This window comes from Paroedura picta, chromosome 4 (genome assembly GCF_049243985.1).
Source record: "Paroedura picta isolate Pp20150507F chromosome 4, Ppicta_v3.0, whole genome shotgun sequence".
Lineage (NCBI taxonomy): Eukaryota > Metazoa > Chordata > Lepidosauria > Squamata > Gekkonidae > Paroedura > Paroedura picta.
The window spans coordinates 86,187,539-86,204,249 of record NC_135372.1 but is presented as its reverse complement, the minus strand read 5'-3'; the positions used below and the strand labels follow the sequence as shown (position 1 = coordinate 86,204,249).

The window sequence follows — 16,711 nt, the reverse complement described above, 5'->3', positions numbered from 1 at the left end:
GAGCTGCAGCATTACAATAGCAGGTGGAGTAAACAAACAAAGGTTTTAATTTCTAGAGCAGCTTTTGAATTCATCCCACCTATTCTTCCCATGCTGGCCCTTTAAAGTTTCCTTTACCTGGTACCTGGCAGATCTTGTGCCATTTAGCATTCCACATCAACATGAGTTCTCAACATACCACTAAGAGTTCACCTCTGAGCTTTTACAAGTCTGTGTTGTAAAGAGACTGAGAGTCTAAATGATTACATTCTTAAGCTACTGGATCAGAAGTTAAGAACGTAACTAACACAACCCCCAAATTATCCAGACAGTCTAAAAGGTTTCTCCACTTTGTCTGATCAGTCACTCCCTTCTTTGGGGAACATGTCAGAGCAGCTTCTGAGTGACTCTTACCTTTCCAGTGATTCATTGATTTAACAGTGAGTCAGCAAAAGGAACTGTGGATTGTGGAGTAAATGATATCGATGGAGCTGTGGTGCTTAAAATGAGAGCCTGTGAATACAGGTAATTTCTCTGGTCTCCGATTCTTTTGATACCCAGAAGCCATCCAGATTTCACCAAGGTAACAGGATGATGCATTGATAAGAAAGAGCCTGCACAGGTCTAGCTGCAGAGGACTCGGGAAATATCTTGTTATATTTTTATTTAACACAAGGAGAGTCCAAAGGGCAGCACCAAACATGTGCTAAACAGTCACTTGCTTTTGCAAACATGGAAACTGATACCAGAACATGACAACATGTTAACTCCAAAAACTGTGCTTTCGTACAGAACTGATCACAAGCTTTTTACACTATGAACTTGATATGATTCAACGTATTTCCAAAATACCCTCCAAAATAACCCCTTGTTTTTCAGCTTAAAAAAAAATTATTTCACTCTGAATAAAACAGAATTAAACTGTCATGCCATAGAAACTGGTGATATTGATCTTAAATGTGAATCTCATTAAAATGGACCACTTTGTTCCCTTGATGCACTGAAGAGTATCTATGGGTCTTGGTGACTATAAAGGAATTAATATTTTAAATTTGGCTTCTATTTGTAAAAAGACATATTGTCACATGCTGTTTGAAACATCTTTGGGGAAAATTTGGGTCAAATTGAAGAAGCATTTAATATGCTAAATCTGCAGGTTAGGAGGGCAATTAGTTGCTAGAAATTATAAATCAAGTGGATGTCTTCAGAGAATATCATAGAAAATCATCCAAAACATGTAAAACACTCGCAGTGCAATCCTAAGCAGAGTTGTATCCTTCAAAGAAGAGTGTAACATGATTTAGGATGGCACTGCTAGCTGGGCAAACCTCTAGCTCATTATCAGCTGAGTAATATGCTATGAAAGCTCTCGTAATGGTTTCAGCATGGGCAGGTTCCATTTGGTTATGATGATACAGGTTGGCTCTGATCCTCATTTTGCTCTTCCACACAGAAAAGAACTGTGATGCAGCCACACAGTTTCTTCATGATTCCTTTTTGTTCTGTGATTTAGTCAATGTTAGCAAGTGCAGCAGTCAAAAGAGAAAATAAGAAGCCTATCATCATGCTCTCTTTAGGTGGATGCCTAAATACTTATTTCCTCATCTGATGCACTCAAATAGTGAACACGGAATTCTAAATAATAATTATTTTTAAAACCCATAGAACACACACTACAGATACACACAATGCACAAGCAGCTTTTGATCACTTAACGGTGAGGTTGGATGACCTTCGCTAGCTGGATGTTATCTGCCAGTCTCAGGGTGGGGCATCCTTTGTTTATTCTTTCTTTTGTTTTTTCTTCTTCCTGCTGTATTTACTATCTTTTGTCTTTTTTCCCATGCTCACCACAGTTGTTAACAACTGCCCTCTACCTCCTGAAACCTTTCCCACACAGACTATGTTTCTCCCTTAATTTTTCTTGGGTTCCATAATCTCATAGAAAGTGTCACTATATGTCTTCATGTATGAGCATGAGAAAAATTCAATGCGCATAAGCCAGCTAGTGCATGAGTAACTTGTAAGGGGATGGGAAAGCAAGCACAGAAAAAATGAAAGAATGGCAAATAGCTAACAAAACAGTGCCATTCAGATAATTTGGAAGTCATTTGCAGAGGGAATTTCATATATTTATTTCTACTCATTAAGCAGCCTTCAAGAAAAGTTTTAAAGTCCCACCCATCAAATAACATACTTTACTTTTAGCAGGCAGACAATAGTTGGAAATTTAAAAATGAATTGTTTTTTATTTATGGGAGTTGGGTGGAGACTTTTTTTAATGGTTCAAGCAACACTAAATGCATTTATCTGAAAGAGTGACTGAGAATCCTAATATCGTAACTTTTCCATTTGTCTGCCTACAATCTCAGTAAAAGACCTGTCCTCTGAAAAAAATCTTATAGAAAAATTGATGTCATATATAGTAGTTGGAAATCAGAAAAATTTTGTTATTTATTATTGTTATTATTACTTATTACATTTACATACCACCCTCCATCAAACTGGCCTCATGGAAGAATTCCTTTCAATAACAAATAATATCTAAAATACATGACTGGTTGCTCAGGAAGGACTTTGAATCTATTAATGTTCCCTAATTAAAGACGCCTGTGAAAATAAAGAGATCAAAATGTTCTTTATACGCAGTAACTGGCTTCATTTCCTTATGAAACTTCTCTGTACATATCTCCATTCTTAATGTGCATCCAGGCTGCAGAAGTGAAATCAAGATAAACACATTTTCTTCCCAACTAAGAGAATGACCAGACCTCTACCTTAGTGCTCTATCCCTTATAGGTAGCTTCCCATGAATTTGGTAGCCTGCTATCAGCTATAGAGTCTGAGAACCAGAGCTGGGAAGGATAGAAATGGTAGGTTTTGGGGTCTGTCATTTCTGTTAACGCCTATGGGAATCAGGGAAATCACAATAGGGAGAAAGGGAAAGATGGCAACAAATCATAAGCAGCAAGTTAGATTTCTAATTGCATTAAGGAAGTACTTCATTTTGCCTATTCAAAAGAAGCGAACAAGGTTGTCTCATAAAAGTTTAATTGCCTAGGTCTAGTTTTTTTCCCTAGATCTAGTTTGTTTTCCTTTGTTCCAGTATACTGCAGCACAAAATTCTGATCACCACATTATCATTCACAAACCCATTGAAATAATGAATGAAACCCAAGAAATATGCCCTAGCAGCAATATCAATTTATATCTCTGTTTCATTTTAATTTCACCACTAAGAATTCAATCCTTTCAAACAAGTGTCTAGCATTCTCTGTCACAGCTGTGTATTGATTTCTAGTCACCACCTTATAGTGCCATTCCTTAGATTTCTCAACATATTCAAAGCATGTACTGGCCAATTCCAAATTGAATTCCAAATGCTTGCAGCATTGTAGATGCGCCTAAGCAAAGCTGGTCACAGGATGCTGTGCTGGCTCCCCATCTCCCCATCAATATTCTCCAGTTTCAGTTATGATGTTGCAATGTCTCTGGGTAAATTCAGTTGTATTGATTCTCCCCCGGCTGTGTATTTTGCTGCTGGCCCATTGCTGTCCATTGTAAATAGTTTGCAGGTCTTAGAGTTCTCGTGAGTGGGGGTAGACTTCCTGGAGGACACTGGCGAGTTAGTTGGGCTCAGTTGCACAGCAGTGGTATCTTGGACAGTATGCTCACTGGTTTCGATTTCAAAGGCTGTGTTCCCAGGTCTGATGAGCCCAATATTGGCCCCTGGCTTGGATTTTCTCATGCCATGAGCAGGTGGCCTTCGGCTACAAATGCAACAAGCTCCAAAGAAAGTAAATGCCACAACCAAAAGGATGGGGCCAATGACAATGGGAGGGTTGTTGACAGGCACAAATGTTCCAAAAGCAAATGCTCCCACCAGGGTGATGTTGATACCTGCTAGCATGATGCACAGTCCACAGGCACAGCAAAGAGCCGGGGAAGGCAGCCCCTGTGGCCTGGTCTTTTTCTTGCTTGTTTTCTGGGACAAAGGAGTGCTGTTCTTTTCACTGAACATGTTGACTGGAGTTTCAGGCCTGGCCCTGGATCTCACTGTAAATACATGGTGTCCACAAAAAGCTGCTGCTCCAAGTTTCTGCAAAAGAAGAGAGAACAGGGAGGCATGTGAGCATCGCTTTTATTTGTTCATTCAGTTTATCCAGTGCTGCTCACAGGGGCAAAAGGCACTTAAGTCTGCTCTCCATCCCTTGCAGCCCATCAATTCCCCTTGTTCTTTACAATCACAGAGACTTAATGCACTACTGAAATAATTGCGTACCCTACCCACCCACCTTTCTAGCATGAACGGCCCGTAATGCTACAGCAGCAGCGGAAGAGGGAAGAATTAAAAACAGCAGCAAGCTTAAAAATTGCTTACAAAGCTTCAGTAAGCTGCAAGGGGAGAAAAACAGATTCAGGTTCTCTGGGTTTTGTATCATGTTTCTCTAAATTCTCAAATTATATTTATAACCATTTTCAGAAAGAAAAGTAAATCCATGCTCATTCAGTGCTATGGCTAGTGTATGATGAAATACTTGCCTTCCCCCCATTTCACCTACCCACCCCCTAGATATCCATTCCCAAGACAAGATATTTCGAAGAGTTTTGCTTTGCTGAAATACTTTCTGCTCTGAGGGGCTCATCTTTCCTATTCTGTCCTCCTGAATCTAGTGCTTGTGTTGTCCAAATTCTTTAAGTGCTGTTTAAGTGATTTTATGAACTTAGACAGATTGTGGGCCATTCCGCACGAGTTTTTTGTAGCAGAACATATGGTAAACGCTACTCATTTGCAGTTCCGCATGACGTCGCACACAATCTGCAACACTCCCGCAACAGTTCCGCAAAAAACGATTCATTGTAGCGCTTCTAGGGAAATCGGGAAAAGTGGATTCACCCTTCGAAAAGCGCTACACTCTTGCAAACAATCTGCAACACTAGCGAAAAAGACCTGTGCGTTCTCATTGTTGCGGTTCCAACAAAGTCCCTCCCCCTGGCTCTCTTCTCCGAACTTCTGGCAAAGCGATCGCCATTTTTTTTTCCTCGGAGCGAACGGGGAAAGCAACGAACCAGTGAGGCTTCATTCACCCAGCAAGGCTTTTCTGGCTACAGTCCCTCCACAGAAGTGCTTTAAAGGTCCCCTAAGTCCCCAAGCACAACACAGCCCCTTGTTTGCAAGTTCCTTTTATTTTCGGCCAAAAATCGCACCCGTGCGGGGGGGGGGGATTTTTTTTTTACTTGGGGGAGCATAGTAACAATGAATCGCCAGCTCACACACCAGCTAGATGGGTCTCTCCATTGCAACGAATCAACGCATATTCGTTGCTACGTGTGTGTGTGTGTTTTTAACTATGCTTAAAGAGAAAGGGGCTTTTCTGGAGCATGATAACAACCGCCCATTTTCCCATTGTAACTGCTGTTTCCCCCCCCCCCGGCTCTGTTTCCATCATTTACATACCTCCTATAAATTTACTTCCATCACATTATATCAGTCGATATAGTCTAATATTGGACTCCATTTTCTATTATAATCTGATATTGATCTGTTTTGCATCAAATATGTAAGTTCTGCCATTGACTTATATTCCCTCAATTTATTTAACCACGCTGCAATACCAGGTACAGATTCTTTTTTCCTTGATAAAAATAATTTCCTGGCAGCTGTTGCCATATATTTAACAAATTCACTATACATTTTTATATTGACTGGTACTATATTTAGTAACATACATTAAAAAAAATATATTTTGTTTTCTTAATGATTTTACAAATTGTGCATTTAGACTACATTTCAATAAAATATATTAAATATCACTTGGAGTCTTCAGTTCAATTCATTTCAGTTCATATACCCCAACCATTTTGTCCTTTTAACCAGCTGAGTTCATACTTGGTCGCAGTATGGAAGAGATTCTTCTAAGTCTAGTACTGGGTATCTTTTGATTTCTTTTTCACTTGTATATCTTCTTTCCTTCTTAGAAGAAGCATTTTGGATCTATTGCATATCTGATTTTCAGTATCTTTTGCATTTCATTATGAATCATAATCCAATATTTCCTTGTTTTCTTTTAGTATTCCACCACATATGATAAAATGATGTATTTATTTCGCAGCATTTCCTGTAGTTAAAATTTATGCAATATACATATAAGGACAGAATGTAACACTGTTTCTGGAAAAAAATTGCGAAAGAGTAAACCAACAGTGTAACTTATGGGTTATACAAGACTTATAATTATTAGTGGACTTCCTCTGAAATTATGGACCAGTGAATTAATCATATAAACTGCACTGAATGTTGATCTATTCGAACTTGGTACTGATTTGTTTATGGCTTAGATCTGTATAGGTTATTGTTTACATTTGAATACGTTGAATGTTGTTTCTCTCAGACTGATTATTGTTTAAGAAAAATGTTAATTGAAGATTTTGTCGAATATATAGGGATTATTTGCTTACTACCATCACTATTTCTGAAGAAATCAGCTCCTTGTCAACAGAATTAAAACAAGACTTAAAGCAGGAAAATCAGAAAGTTGGAACTCAGTTGTAGCAAATTCAACAAAGTGTTCATTTCTTCCTCTTTCTTGCTGTCGCTGTCTAGTAAAGCTACTTTACTGAAGAGGTAGGACTGATTTATTGAGTCAGGAAGATCTATCCTAGCAAAGTCTTTAGGAAGCATATCCACCTGAACACTATGAGAACGATCGGTGTAGTGGTTACAATATTTGACTATGTTTGTTTAGCAAGAGTCAGCAGAAAAAGGGTTAATCTTATTGACACTGGTTGCTAGTAGGAACAGGCAATAGAGGGTTATGGAGTTTGTTTATTGGTATGCAAAGTGTCTACCTGTCATTGCTTACATGTTTGCTTCTCACATCTGCAACTAATAATGGAAGAGAAGGATTTCTATATCCACCCTTTGTTCCAAAAGAAGAGGAGAACTGTTTAGGCACGAGGGAGATCCATATTGGAGTTCAGCCATGTAGCAGCTAAGTATATGAGCTCTACCATGAGCTATAGAAAGCTATGCATTTTCTTGTTTTATTCCCGAGTTCCCCTACCCTGGGAGTCTAGTAAAATATGCTTTTTATACTATAACACTGCTCTGTCTGATCACTTATATATTAACTCTGCTACTACTTTTATACAAACTATCCAATATCTTAAAGGTGCCACTGGACTTGAACTTTGTTCTCCTGCCTCAGACCAACATGGTTGCACACCTGAACCTACCTCCTTACAACAGTCACTTTGTGAGGTAGGTGGAGCCGAGAGAGTCTTGAGAGAACTGTGACTGGGCCAGGGTAACCCAGCAGGATTCAGGCTGAGGTATCAGGAAGCAAACTCAGTTCTCCAGATTAGAGTCCACCACTCTCAACCACTACACCATGCTTTCGAGATACCCACCAGCTACACTTGACCCCATGCTGGTGTCGGCAATGCATCGGCAGTGTGGGATTTTGTTAGTTGCACAACAGTGACTACCTACTGATCAAAGCCAGGGCCATTCCGCACCAGGATCTATGTAGCAAATTGGTTGCGGAACGAAAAAACGCCATTTTAAATAGTGGAATTCGTCGTTATGCATACCTGCCTTTGTAGTGGAATCCAGTTGAGTTTCTATCGTTTCCCACAGGTTTCTGGTCTCGGCAAAAATCGCTAGCCAGGAAGCGATATTGCTGAGCTTTGTCCCGCCCCTGGCCGTCAATCAAACGAGCAGCCAATGGGTGGCCGTTATCATGCTCCCCAAAAGCCCCTTTCCCTTTAAAGAAGGTTTAAAAAAACACACACACACACGTTGCCACGAATCTGCGTTGATTCGTTGCAATAGAGAGACCCATCTAGCTAGCAGGTAGTGTTTGAGCTGCCGTTTCATCGTTGCCACGCTCCCCCCGAGTGAAAAAAAAATAACACCCCCCCCCCACACGGGCATGATTTTCAGCCGAAAATAGAGTGAAAAATAAACCAGCAAACGGGGCTGTGTGTTGCTTGGTGCTTGGTGACTTTAAACAGCTCTGGGGAGGGACTACAGCCAGGGAAGCCTCGCTGGGTAAACGAAGGCTCGTCGGTGCGTTGATCTCCGCTCGCTCCGAGAAAAAAAAATGGTGATCGGTTTGCCGGATGATCAGAGGAGAGAGCCAGGGGGAGGGACTTTGCAGAAACCACAACAATGGTAATGCACAGAACTTTCCCGCTGGTGTTGCAGATTGGTTGCAAGAGTATAGCGCTTTCCAGAGGGTGAATCCACTTTTTGGGATTTCCCTGAAAGCTCTACAACCAAGTGCTTTTTGCGGATTGGTTTCAGCAGTGTTGCAGATTGTCAACGACGTTGTGCATAACAGCAAATCAGTAGCGATTTCAATTTGCAACCATTGTGCAATTTTGAATGAGTGCGGAATGCCCCCCAGTTTCCATTTCCACTCTGCTCTCTCCAAGGCCTCTCTTGCAGTGGAGGCAAACCCCACCCCGCCTTGGCATGGAATGGTCCGGCCATCACTCACAGAGATACGTTCATTCTTTATGCATGAACAACACAGCATTCCGAAGCATCACTCTCACTCTAATCACAATGAGAGGCCATTTGGCTTGCTATTAATAGCCATACTGGAGAACATAAAAATGCACACCACAAACCACAGTGTGGCTCAGTCCACAAAGCTCATTCCCATGCAAAGCCAACTCTGCTGCATTTCAGTCACTGGGACATTGGTGTCTGTGGCAAATTTGTCCATAGAACCACAGATGAACGGGCTTGCTATGACTGGTGCCCAACAGACAGAACCATCCAACCATTCAGTTACAAGAGCTCTGCAGGGGTTAATGACACACTTCTGGCTTCTTGCACTCCTCTGGCAGCAGGACTGTCAATATCCAGGTGAGGACTGGAGCTCTCCCAGAATTACAACAGATCTCCAGATAACAGATCGGTTCTCAGAGGAAAATGGCAGCTCTGGAAGGTGGACTCTTCAGCATTTATACCCTGTTGAGGTCCCTCCCCTTCCCCCTAACTCTCACCTCCCCATGGTCCACTTCCAAATCTCCAGAAATTTTCCAATCCAGAAGTGGCAACCCTATCTGATGGCACAGATACAAGAAAAGGCCTTGCCTTTTCCATCCATAGCAGCCGTCTTTCTCCATCTCCCAAAAGTCCTGGATTATGCCTCACTTAGCTAGAAGTAATGCTTCACCTTTTTGGGGTCTTTTTTACTATTGGCCTCCAGATCTATTGCTATTTGGTGGTGAGCAGCAATCCCTCACCTAAGTAATCAAACAGTAAGGGGGTGTTAATCAAACAGTAAGGGGGTGAAATTGAGACCTTCCTCTGCAAAGATGTATAGGTCTACATTATGGTTGTAATTAGAACTGTTAACGGATTCATATTTAGAGTGACAGGTAGGACAGGGCAGGACTCTCTCTCTCTCTTTCACTGTTCCACTTGCCTGATGACATCTCCACACTCCCCAAACTCTTTTCCTTACTGCCATGTGAGGTGGGGGCACAGATTTATCATAAAAAAATCTGGAGAGGACTTGGGGGGGCGGGGGGAGAGAGAACAACACAGATGACTCCTTGCATCCCAACAATGAGAAGGAGGTGATTTCTGCTGCTGGCACAATGCCAGCAATTGTGCCCTCTTTTGTAAGAGTCTCTGACTGATTTGAATGGTGTTGGATTGGAATAAAGAAAGCACAGTGGGTCATCTAAGCCATTATGTTTTTAAGTAAGATATCCCCTATTTAGGCAAGACATCTCAGTGGATGCATGATTACTGTCTTGGGGGTATTTTACAGTAGTTACAAGGTCTATTGTTCCTTCTTTATCAGGAAGGAAGCAAAACAAATTCTGAGTTTCTTAGCCTTGATTGATTTGCTCAGAATCTCTCTCCTACTCAGCTGATCAGCGGCAAAAACAGTTCTACCGAAAGAGTAGTGATTTCAGGCACAAACCAAAGGTGATGGAGATAGATAGACGTGGCTAAGAAGGTACAATCCATCAGGAAGTTCTCCTGTACAAGTCCCATTTCAATTAACATGGGACGCAGACCAGCACTTGTACAACCCTTGTATATGTAGGGCTGCCAGCTGGATTTTCTTCCACACTTGCTGCCACACTTGTTTGTCCCTCAAACTACTTGGAATAAGACTTTATTATAAATAAAAATAATTTTGAAGGATTTTCTCTTGTACTACTATGTTAAGGTTATTATTGATACTGTATGAAACTGTATTATTGATACTATATTGATCCTGTATGAAAATAGAAAAATTTCTTTGTAATATTTTGGGGGGATTTGCCACTGAAGAAAATACATTTGAAAACATGTCTACATTCTGGCTTCATTTATGGAGCCCATTTGTCAGCTTTAGATTTTGAACAGAATGAAAATAGGTTTTGATAATCCAGGAATCCCATTATTCAAACGTCTTCTTATATGCTCACTTTGGCAGTGTATACATGAAAAACTGGAACTTCTTCCCGGATAAACAGATAGAAAACTTTATTTTAAGTCTAGAATTGTCAACATACAGAAGATGCTCCGAGGGAGAGTCTTCCTAACTCCTGCAGGGGCACAAGAGGATGGAGACAGGAGAGCAGACTTTTCAGGAATGGGAATGAGACTGACAGGAAAATTCTCAGGCCTTTTCTTTGATATAATTTTCAAAGAATTTGCCCCCCCAAAATAAAGAAATGTATAAAAGGGTACTTCTATATACACAAGTTAATTGTGTATTACAAAAGTCTCTCAGAGTGTAGAACTAGGGCATTGATTAGAAATACTTTGTTGTGCTGGTTCAGATCAGCCCAGCTACCCACTTGAATCTTCTGACATAATTGTTTACTCAGGGATATTAAGGCAAGAAGTTACTACAGCAAACTAGGTAGGATCATAGAGTTGGAATAGGCTATATGGGGCAATGCAGGGTCATCTTAAAGCATCCAACATAATAATCTGCCCAACCGCTGCTTGAAGACTGCCAGTGAGGGAGAGCTCACCACCTCCTTAGGCAGCCTATTCCACTGCTGAACTACTCTGACTGTGAATTTTTTCCCCTGATATCTAGCTGATACCATTTTACACATAGTATAACCCATTACTATAGGTCCTCTCCTCTGCTGCCAACAGAAATCACTCCTTGCCTTCTTCCAACCTTTTATATACTTCAAGAGAGCAATCATGTTCCTCTCTCAGCCTCCTCTTTTCCAGGCTGAGCATTCCCGAATCCTTGAGCCTTTCCTCAAGTAGGGCTTGACCCCCAAGCCCCAGATCATCTTTGTCACTCTCTTCTGCACCCTCTCTGTTGTGTCCACACCCTTTTTGAAGTGAGGCCTCCAGAATTGCACACAGTACTCCAAGTGCAGTCTGACCAATGCAGCATACAGCAGAACTATGATATCTTGCAATTTTAGTGTGATGCTTGTGTCATCATTCCCAGCTGTGCGATGTTCTCCCTCAGGAGATATGTTTGGACATTAGGCTCAGGAATGTGGCTTTAAGTATCTTAACACAGCCTGCGGCGCCGCAGGCACCACGGACTAAATAAAACGATAAGGGCTTGGGAGGCGGGATGTGTCCAGGATGAGGAAGGGTGCCGATTGGCCCCTTCCTCTGGACAGGCGCTTCGCGCCTGCCGATTGGTCCCTCCGAGTCCCCGCCGGAGCAACTGCGAGCCACACACAGCGCGGCACGCAGTTGCTCCTTTGCCGGCAGCCTGACGCGGCGAGAGGCGCTTTGCGCCTCTCACCGCATCAGACCGCCGACCAAGGGAGCCCCCGGCAGTCACGTGGAGCGCGGCTGCTGGGGGCTCCCATGCCTAGCGCCCGCTGTATTTTAGGTACAGCGGGCTTGATTACTAGTATGTAGATAAAACTCATTCTAAAGAACAAATAATGCAACAGATACATTTTCATTTTCTGTTCTGTCATAGGTTGCAGTGTGGATCATTTATGCACAAAGAGAAGAAACTTTATTTTTGTTTTTAACAAAAACAAAAGTTTTCCTGCCACTTTCATTTACTGTTTTTTGTTTCAGTTAAAGGTATTTAAAATCAGATAAAATAGTCAATTAAGAGTGTTGGGTTAGTAGCAGGGAGGCTTGAGTTTGAATCCCAACTCATGCCATAGAAACTGGCTGCGTGACCTTGGCCCAGTCACACACTCTCATCCTAGCCTGCCTCACAGGGTTGTTGTGAGGATGAAATCAAGAGGAGAACAATGTAAGCCCCTTTGCATCCCCACTGGGGGGAAAGGCAGAGTACAAATTAATTAATTAATCAAATGCATTTAATGGAATATACTCCGAAAGTAAGATGAAGACTAAATGCAAACCTGAGCACTTCTGGCTGGCATTTGGTTGGTAGAACACCATCCATTATTCTCTCCCATCCTGGACTAGAAGGGAGCTGTTTAATCAAACCTGGCAGCTACAATGATCCAAGATATTTTAATGGTTTTAAAGTTGACTGGTTATATTACGATTGTATGTTTGTTGTAAACAACCATGAGACAGCTGTGCTGAGAAAGGCAGTCATAGAAATGCAATAATAAATAAATACATTTGCTACAGGTTATTAACAGTGCCCTGGGAAATTTAGAAACTTGCAACAATCACAGGGTTTCCTGGTTTGTTATGTAACTATCTGGCTCAAACTTATCATGTTCTTTATCAATATTTATTTAAAATACTTTAATTTAATCCCTTTAAGTAGTCCTGAGATTGCCAAGAATCATTTGTAACTCACTATGAACATATCTACATAGCTATATATAGTTTAACATTCTGCTAGAATTCACTGTAGTTTAGAGCAGATTCTGTCGTAAACAGTGTTTTAGACATCTTATACGCTTAGCAGTATCTGTTGTAGAGAATGTTGTCTATCCTCTAGCAAATTCCCACATGATGATTTCTATGATTAGACCAGATGCAGCATGTTGCACTGGCTATACATATTTTGTCATGTTTGCAGCATGCACACAGGGCGCTGACATCTCCAGGTTGCCACATTTTGAATTCAAAAGATAATCTGTACTGAAATGAATGCTACATTCCAAAAGGGAGACATTACTGACACATGTGATCTGTCTTCCATAGTCCTTTCAAAGACAGATATTTACAGAAAACCAACACCATTGCAAATACACCACACTATGCCAAATGTGAGAACTTGAGACTACAATGATTAAAGCTGACCAAAAAACAAGTACATCTCACAACATTTAGGCAGTCAAAAGAAATTCCCAGATTTCAGTTGCAACAGATCCTTCTCCGCAGCAGCTTTGCTGAAGCTCAATGACGTTCAACAGGCAGAATTCATCAAACACATTCTGGAGAAAAGGGAGTGAACTGAGATGCACTAAGAAGTGTTTGGGAAGTTCGGTGTGCTATGGTATCAGCGGGAGGAATTATCACTCATTCCTGAACAACATCTAACCTCTGAACAATAACAAGGAAGGCTCTTTAAAGCTCAGATAACAAATAGGCTTTTCAGAAAATGGGCTAGATTTCTACTCAGCCATTTCTCCCTTCTGATCATTTATTTGTATGGCAGTAGAACAGTTTGCAAACCAATCTGCACCCCCAAAACTCAGCATTTTCACATTTCTTCCACACAGAGCTTGAGCAAGAATATGACCCCAGCAAAAAAACAAACAAAAAACCCCAAACAAACCCTACATGGTACTACAGACAATCACACAACTACTTTGATATATACATATATATTTTAGGCAGCAATTTTGTTGTAGGGGAAATTTTACCTGGACCTGGGCGACCCTTGGAAGATGGCAAAAGAAGAGCAGGTTCTTGAACTGGTTTTCTGTAAGCCTCAGAGAGGAGGGAAAAGAAGGTCCAGGAAAGCCTAAGGGAAAGGCAGCTTACAAAACACAGGTCTCTAGAGAGGCCGTTGTACTTCGCCTGCCCCACACCGCAGCGGGAAACTTTGGCTGAGCCATCCTGGGGCTCTTGGGGAAATCTCCTTGAAGACGGCCGCAGGGGTTTCCTGGAGCATCAGCAGGTTCTCCGGAGCGAGGCTGGGGCGACACGGGCTCCTTCCCCCCCTCAGCTCCCGGGATCCCCGGCTTCCTTCTAGAGTGAGGAGGATTCAAGCGCCACATATTTGCCCTCTCGCCCAGCCTCCATCCCGACCGCGGGGACCAGTCTGCCTCCCGGTCCGGGGATGAGGCCCTTCTCGAGGGCTTTGCGAGCTGCTCTCGCCCACCTTCCTCTGCCCAAATTCCGCCCCCCCCCCACCACTCACCCGCCGACAGGAGCCCATCCTCGCCCAGGGCTCCCTGCCATGCTGCCCGACGCTGCTCTCGGCTGTAGAGCGGCCAAGCGCGACGGCGCCGGGGGGAGCTGCCTTCTGCAGTGTCAGCGCTAGGGGCAGCGCGGCTCGGATGCCTTTCACGCAGCCGGAGGGGTCCCCGCCCTGCCGCCGGGGCCCGCGGAGTTGGCTGGCGACGAGGCATGAAGCTCAAGCGGAACGGCGGTCCCTCGAACGGCAGGGGAGAAGTTTGCAACGTGCAGGCGCCTCGCCGCTTGTCAGATCTCTCCCGAAGGGGAAGCGGAGCGCGCGCCTTGCTCTCTGCCCCTCGCCCGCTTTTTCGTTCCTCGGTGAAAGCCTCTTCTCCGCCCGCCCGGCCGCCCACTCACACGGCATGAAGGCGCTAGAAGGAAGAATGAAAACACGATGGGCTGCAGGAGTCTCTGTTCCCACCCCCGGTCCACCCTCCTCTTCAGGAGCTGTAGGGATCTTCCTGAAGGTGGGGGCATTCAAGTAAAACCACTGCAATGAAATATAAGCAGGAGGTGCCGGCAGAACCCCACATAGCCTGAAAGAAATAGACCTTGGTGGAAGTGAAGAATAAAAGGGACAGGACCTCTCTTTCCCTTTAGAACACAGTTAACCTTGTTAGGCTTGTTTAATTGTGGCCCAGCAGCCTTGTGACTGGCTATCTAGCCCCTTACTCATATGCATTTGCCTCCATTGCTCTGCACAAGACCTCACAAACACACAGCAGCAGATAGCTTGGCCAAAATGACCCTTCCCCTTTTACCCACTTGCTTATCATCCAGAAATTCAATCATAATGTCATGGTTGGGTGATGTGCTGATTGCTGTCATTTCAGCTTCTCATCTGAGTTATTCATCAGCAGACATTTGGTGAGGATGCCCCACCCACGGTTTCCTCCTTTCTCCTTTATAGTAAAGTATAGCAAGCCAACAGCATTCAGTAAAAGCTGCTGGTTAATCAAATTTGAATTTTAGTCTATCCTTTGTCAGTTGACTCATCAACAGTATTCTCTCTAAGGAATCTCTTAATGCTGGTTAATGCAACAGCCACCCCTTTATTAGAAGGGTATGTGGACATGCATTCCTTTTTCTATTGGAAAAGGGGCTATTCTGTATTGATACAATGGACTTTTCTTACTTGAATAATATTATCTGGACTGCATAATCTGATCCAGTGGGACTTGTCTTGTGTATAGAGAGTGGATGATGACTGAGGAAGAACTCTCAAGTATTATAAATCAGATGACTTTACCATTAACTCTCTTGTAGATAGATCCCAGAATAAAGAAAAGTATCTTTGTCCAATTCCATTTGACACTGCCTTCTAAAACTTGTTGAGGTAGGAGTCCTCCCAAATACTTCTGACAGGCCCATTCCAAAAGGCAGCACTACTGCAGAAAATGACCATCATCTCAGGCTCAGAACGGAGAACAGACATGAGAAACTGCTGAAAGAAAGCACAGGTTCATATCAACAGAACCAGGCCTTTGAGGATGGATACTGCAGGTTATAAAGGGCTCTAAAGCTTAGAACCAGTGCAATGAATTATACTCGATAACAGACAGATAGCCAACAAAGTTGTTAAAAAATATGCATAACATCATCAAACCTAGTAACAGACACTACAAAAGTGCACAACCCGATGAAAGTGTATTTAAAGTGTACTTAATAGTGTAAAAGAGAGACCATGTGGAACTGCTGAGAATGACACTTAAAAAGGAGAGGAGTTGGCAACCTCACTATCCTATCTAATTGTCTTCTTGCTGCCCCCTACAGGGGCTTCTCTTCTTTGTACTCCAGACATTGCCTATTCCAGCCTTTCTCAACTTTTTAACCATTGAGGAACCCCTGGAATATTCTCCAGGCTTTAAGAAACCCCAGAAGTGGTGCAATTGTGGTTGGGAAGCAGAGCTGTGTACATGCTGACCCAGGGCCCCTCTCCTTTCCACTCCAGCCTGGCCCATTATTGGCCATTTGCGGGGTGGGGGCAAGTCAATATGACCATATATGGTCAGAAGTCATAGAATCATGGGTCATCTAGTCCAACCCCCTGCACTATGCAGGACACTCACAACCCTATTGCTCATCCACTGTAACCTGCCACCCCCTTAAGCCTTCACAGAATCAGCCTCTCTGTCAGATGGCTATCCAGCCTCTGTTTAAAAATTTCCAAAGATGGAGAACCCACTACCTCCCAAGGAAGCCTGTTCCACTGAGAACCCACTCTGTCAGGAACTTCTTCCTTATGTTTAGATGGAATTTCTTTTGAATTAATTTCATCCCATTGGTTCTGGTCCACCCCTCCAGGGCAAGAGAGAACAACTCTGCTCTATCCTCTATATGGTCGCCTTTTAAATACTTGAAGATGGTTATCAAATCCCCTCTCACTCGTCTCCTCTCCAGGCTAAACAGACCAACCCCCCCCCCCAACTTTTCTTC

At 42.8% G+C, this 16,711-nt stretch overlaps 1 protein-coding gene across 2 annotated transcripts; it reads right to left on the bottom strand.

The window, feature by feature from the left end:
- Nucleotides 1–608: 608 nt before the first annotated feature.
- TMEM275 (transmembrane protein 275) lies at nt 609–14,711 on the bottom strand. 2 transcript variants are annotated; one of them, XM_077333874.1, is made up of 3 exons: nt 14,238–14,683; nt 13,738–14,065; nt 609–4,078 (listed from the first exon to the last, which is right to left on the bottom strand). In XM_077333874.1, the coding sequence occupies exon 3, from the start codon at nt 3,998–4,000 to the stop codon at nt 3,452–3,454; it is 549 nt and encodes a 182-aa protein (XP_077189989.1). In that variant the 5' UTR covers nt 4,001–4,078; nt 13,738–14,065; nt 14,238–14,683; the 3' UTR covers nt 609–3,451. The 2 variants fall into 2 exon arrangements, with proteins under 2 accessions (XP_077189989.1, XP_077189988.1); XM_077333873.1 differs by lacking the exon at nt 13,738–14,065 and having other exon boundaries at nt 14,238–14,711.
- Nucleotides 14,712–16,711: the final 2,000 nt, after the last annotated feature.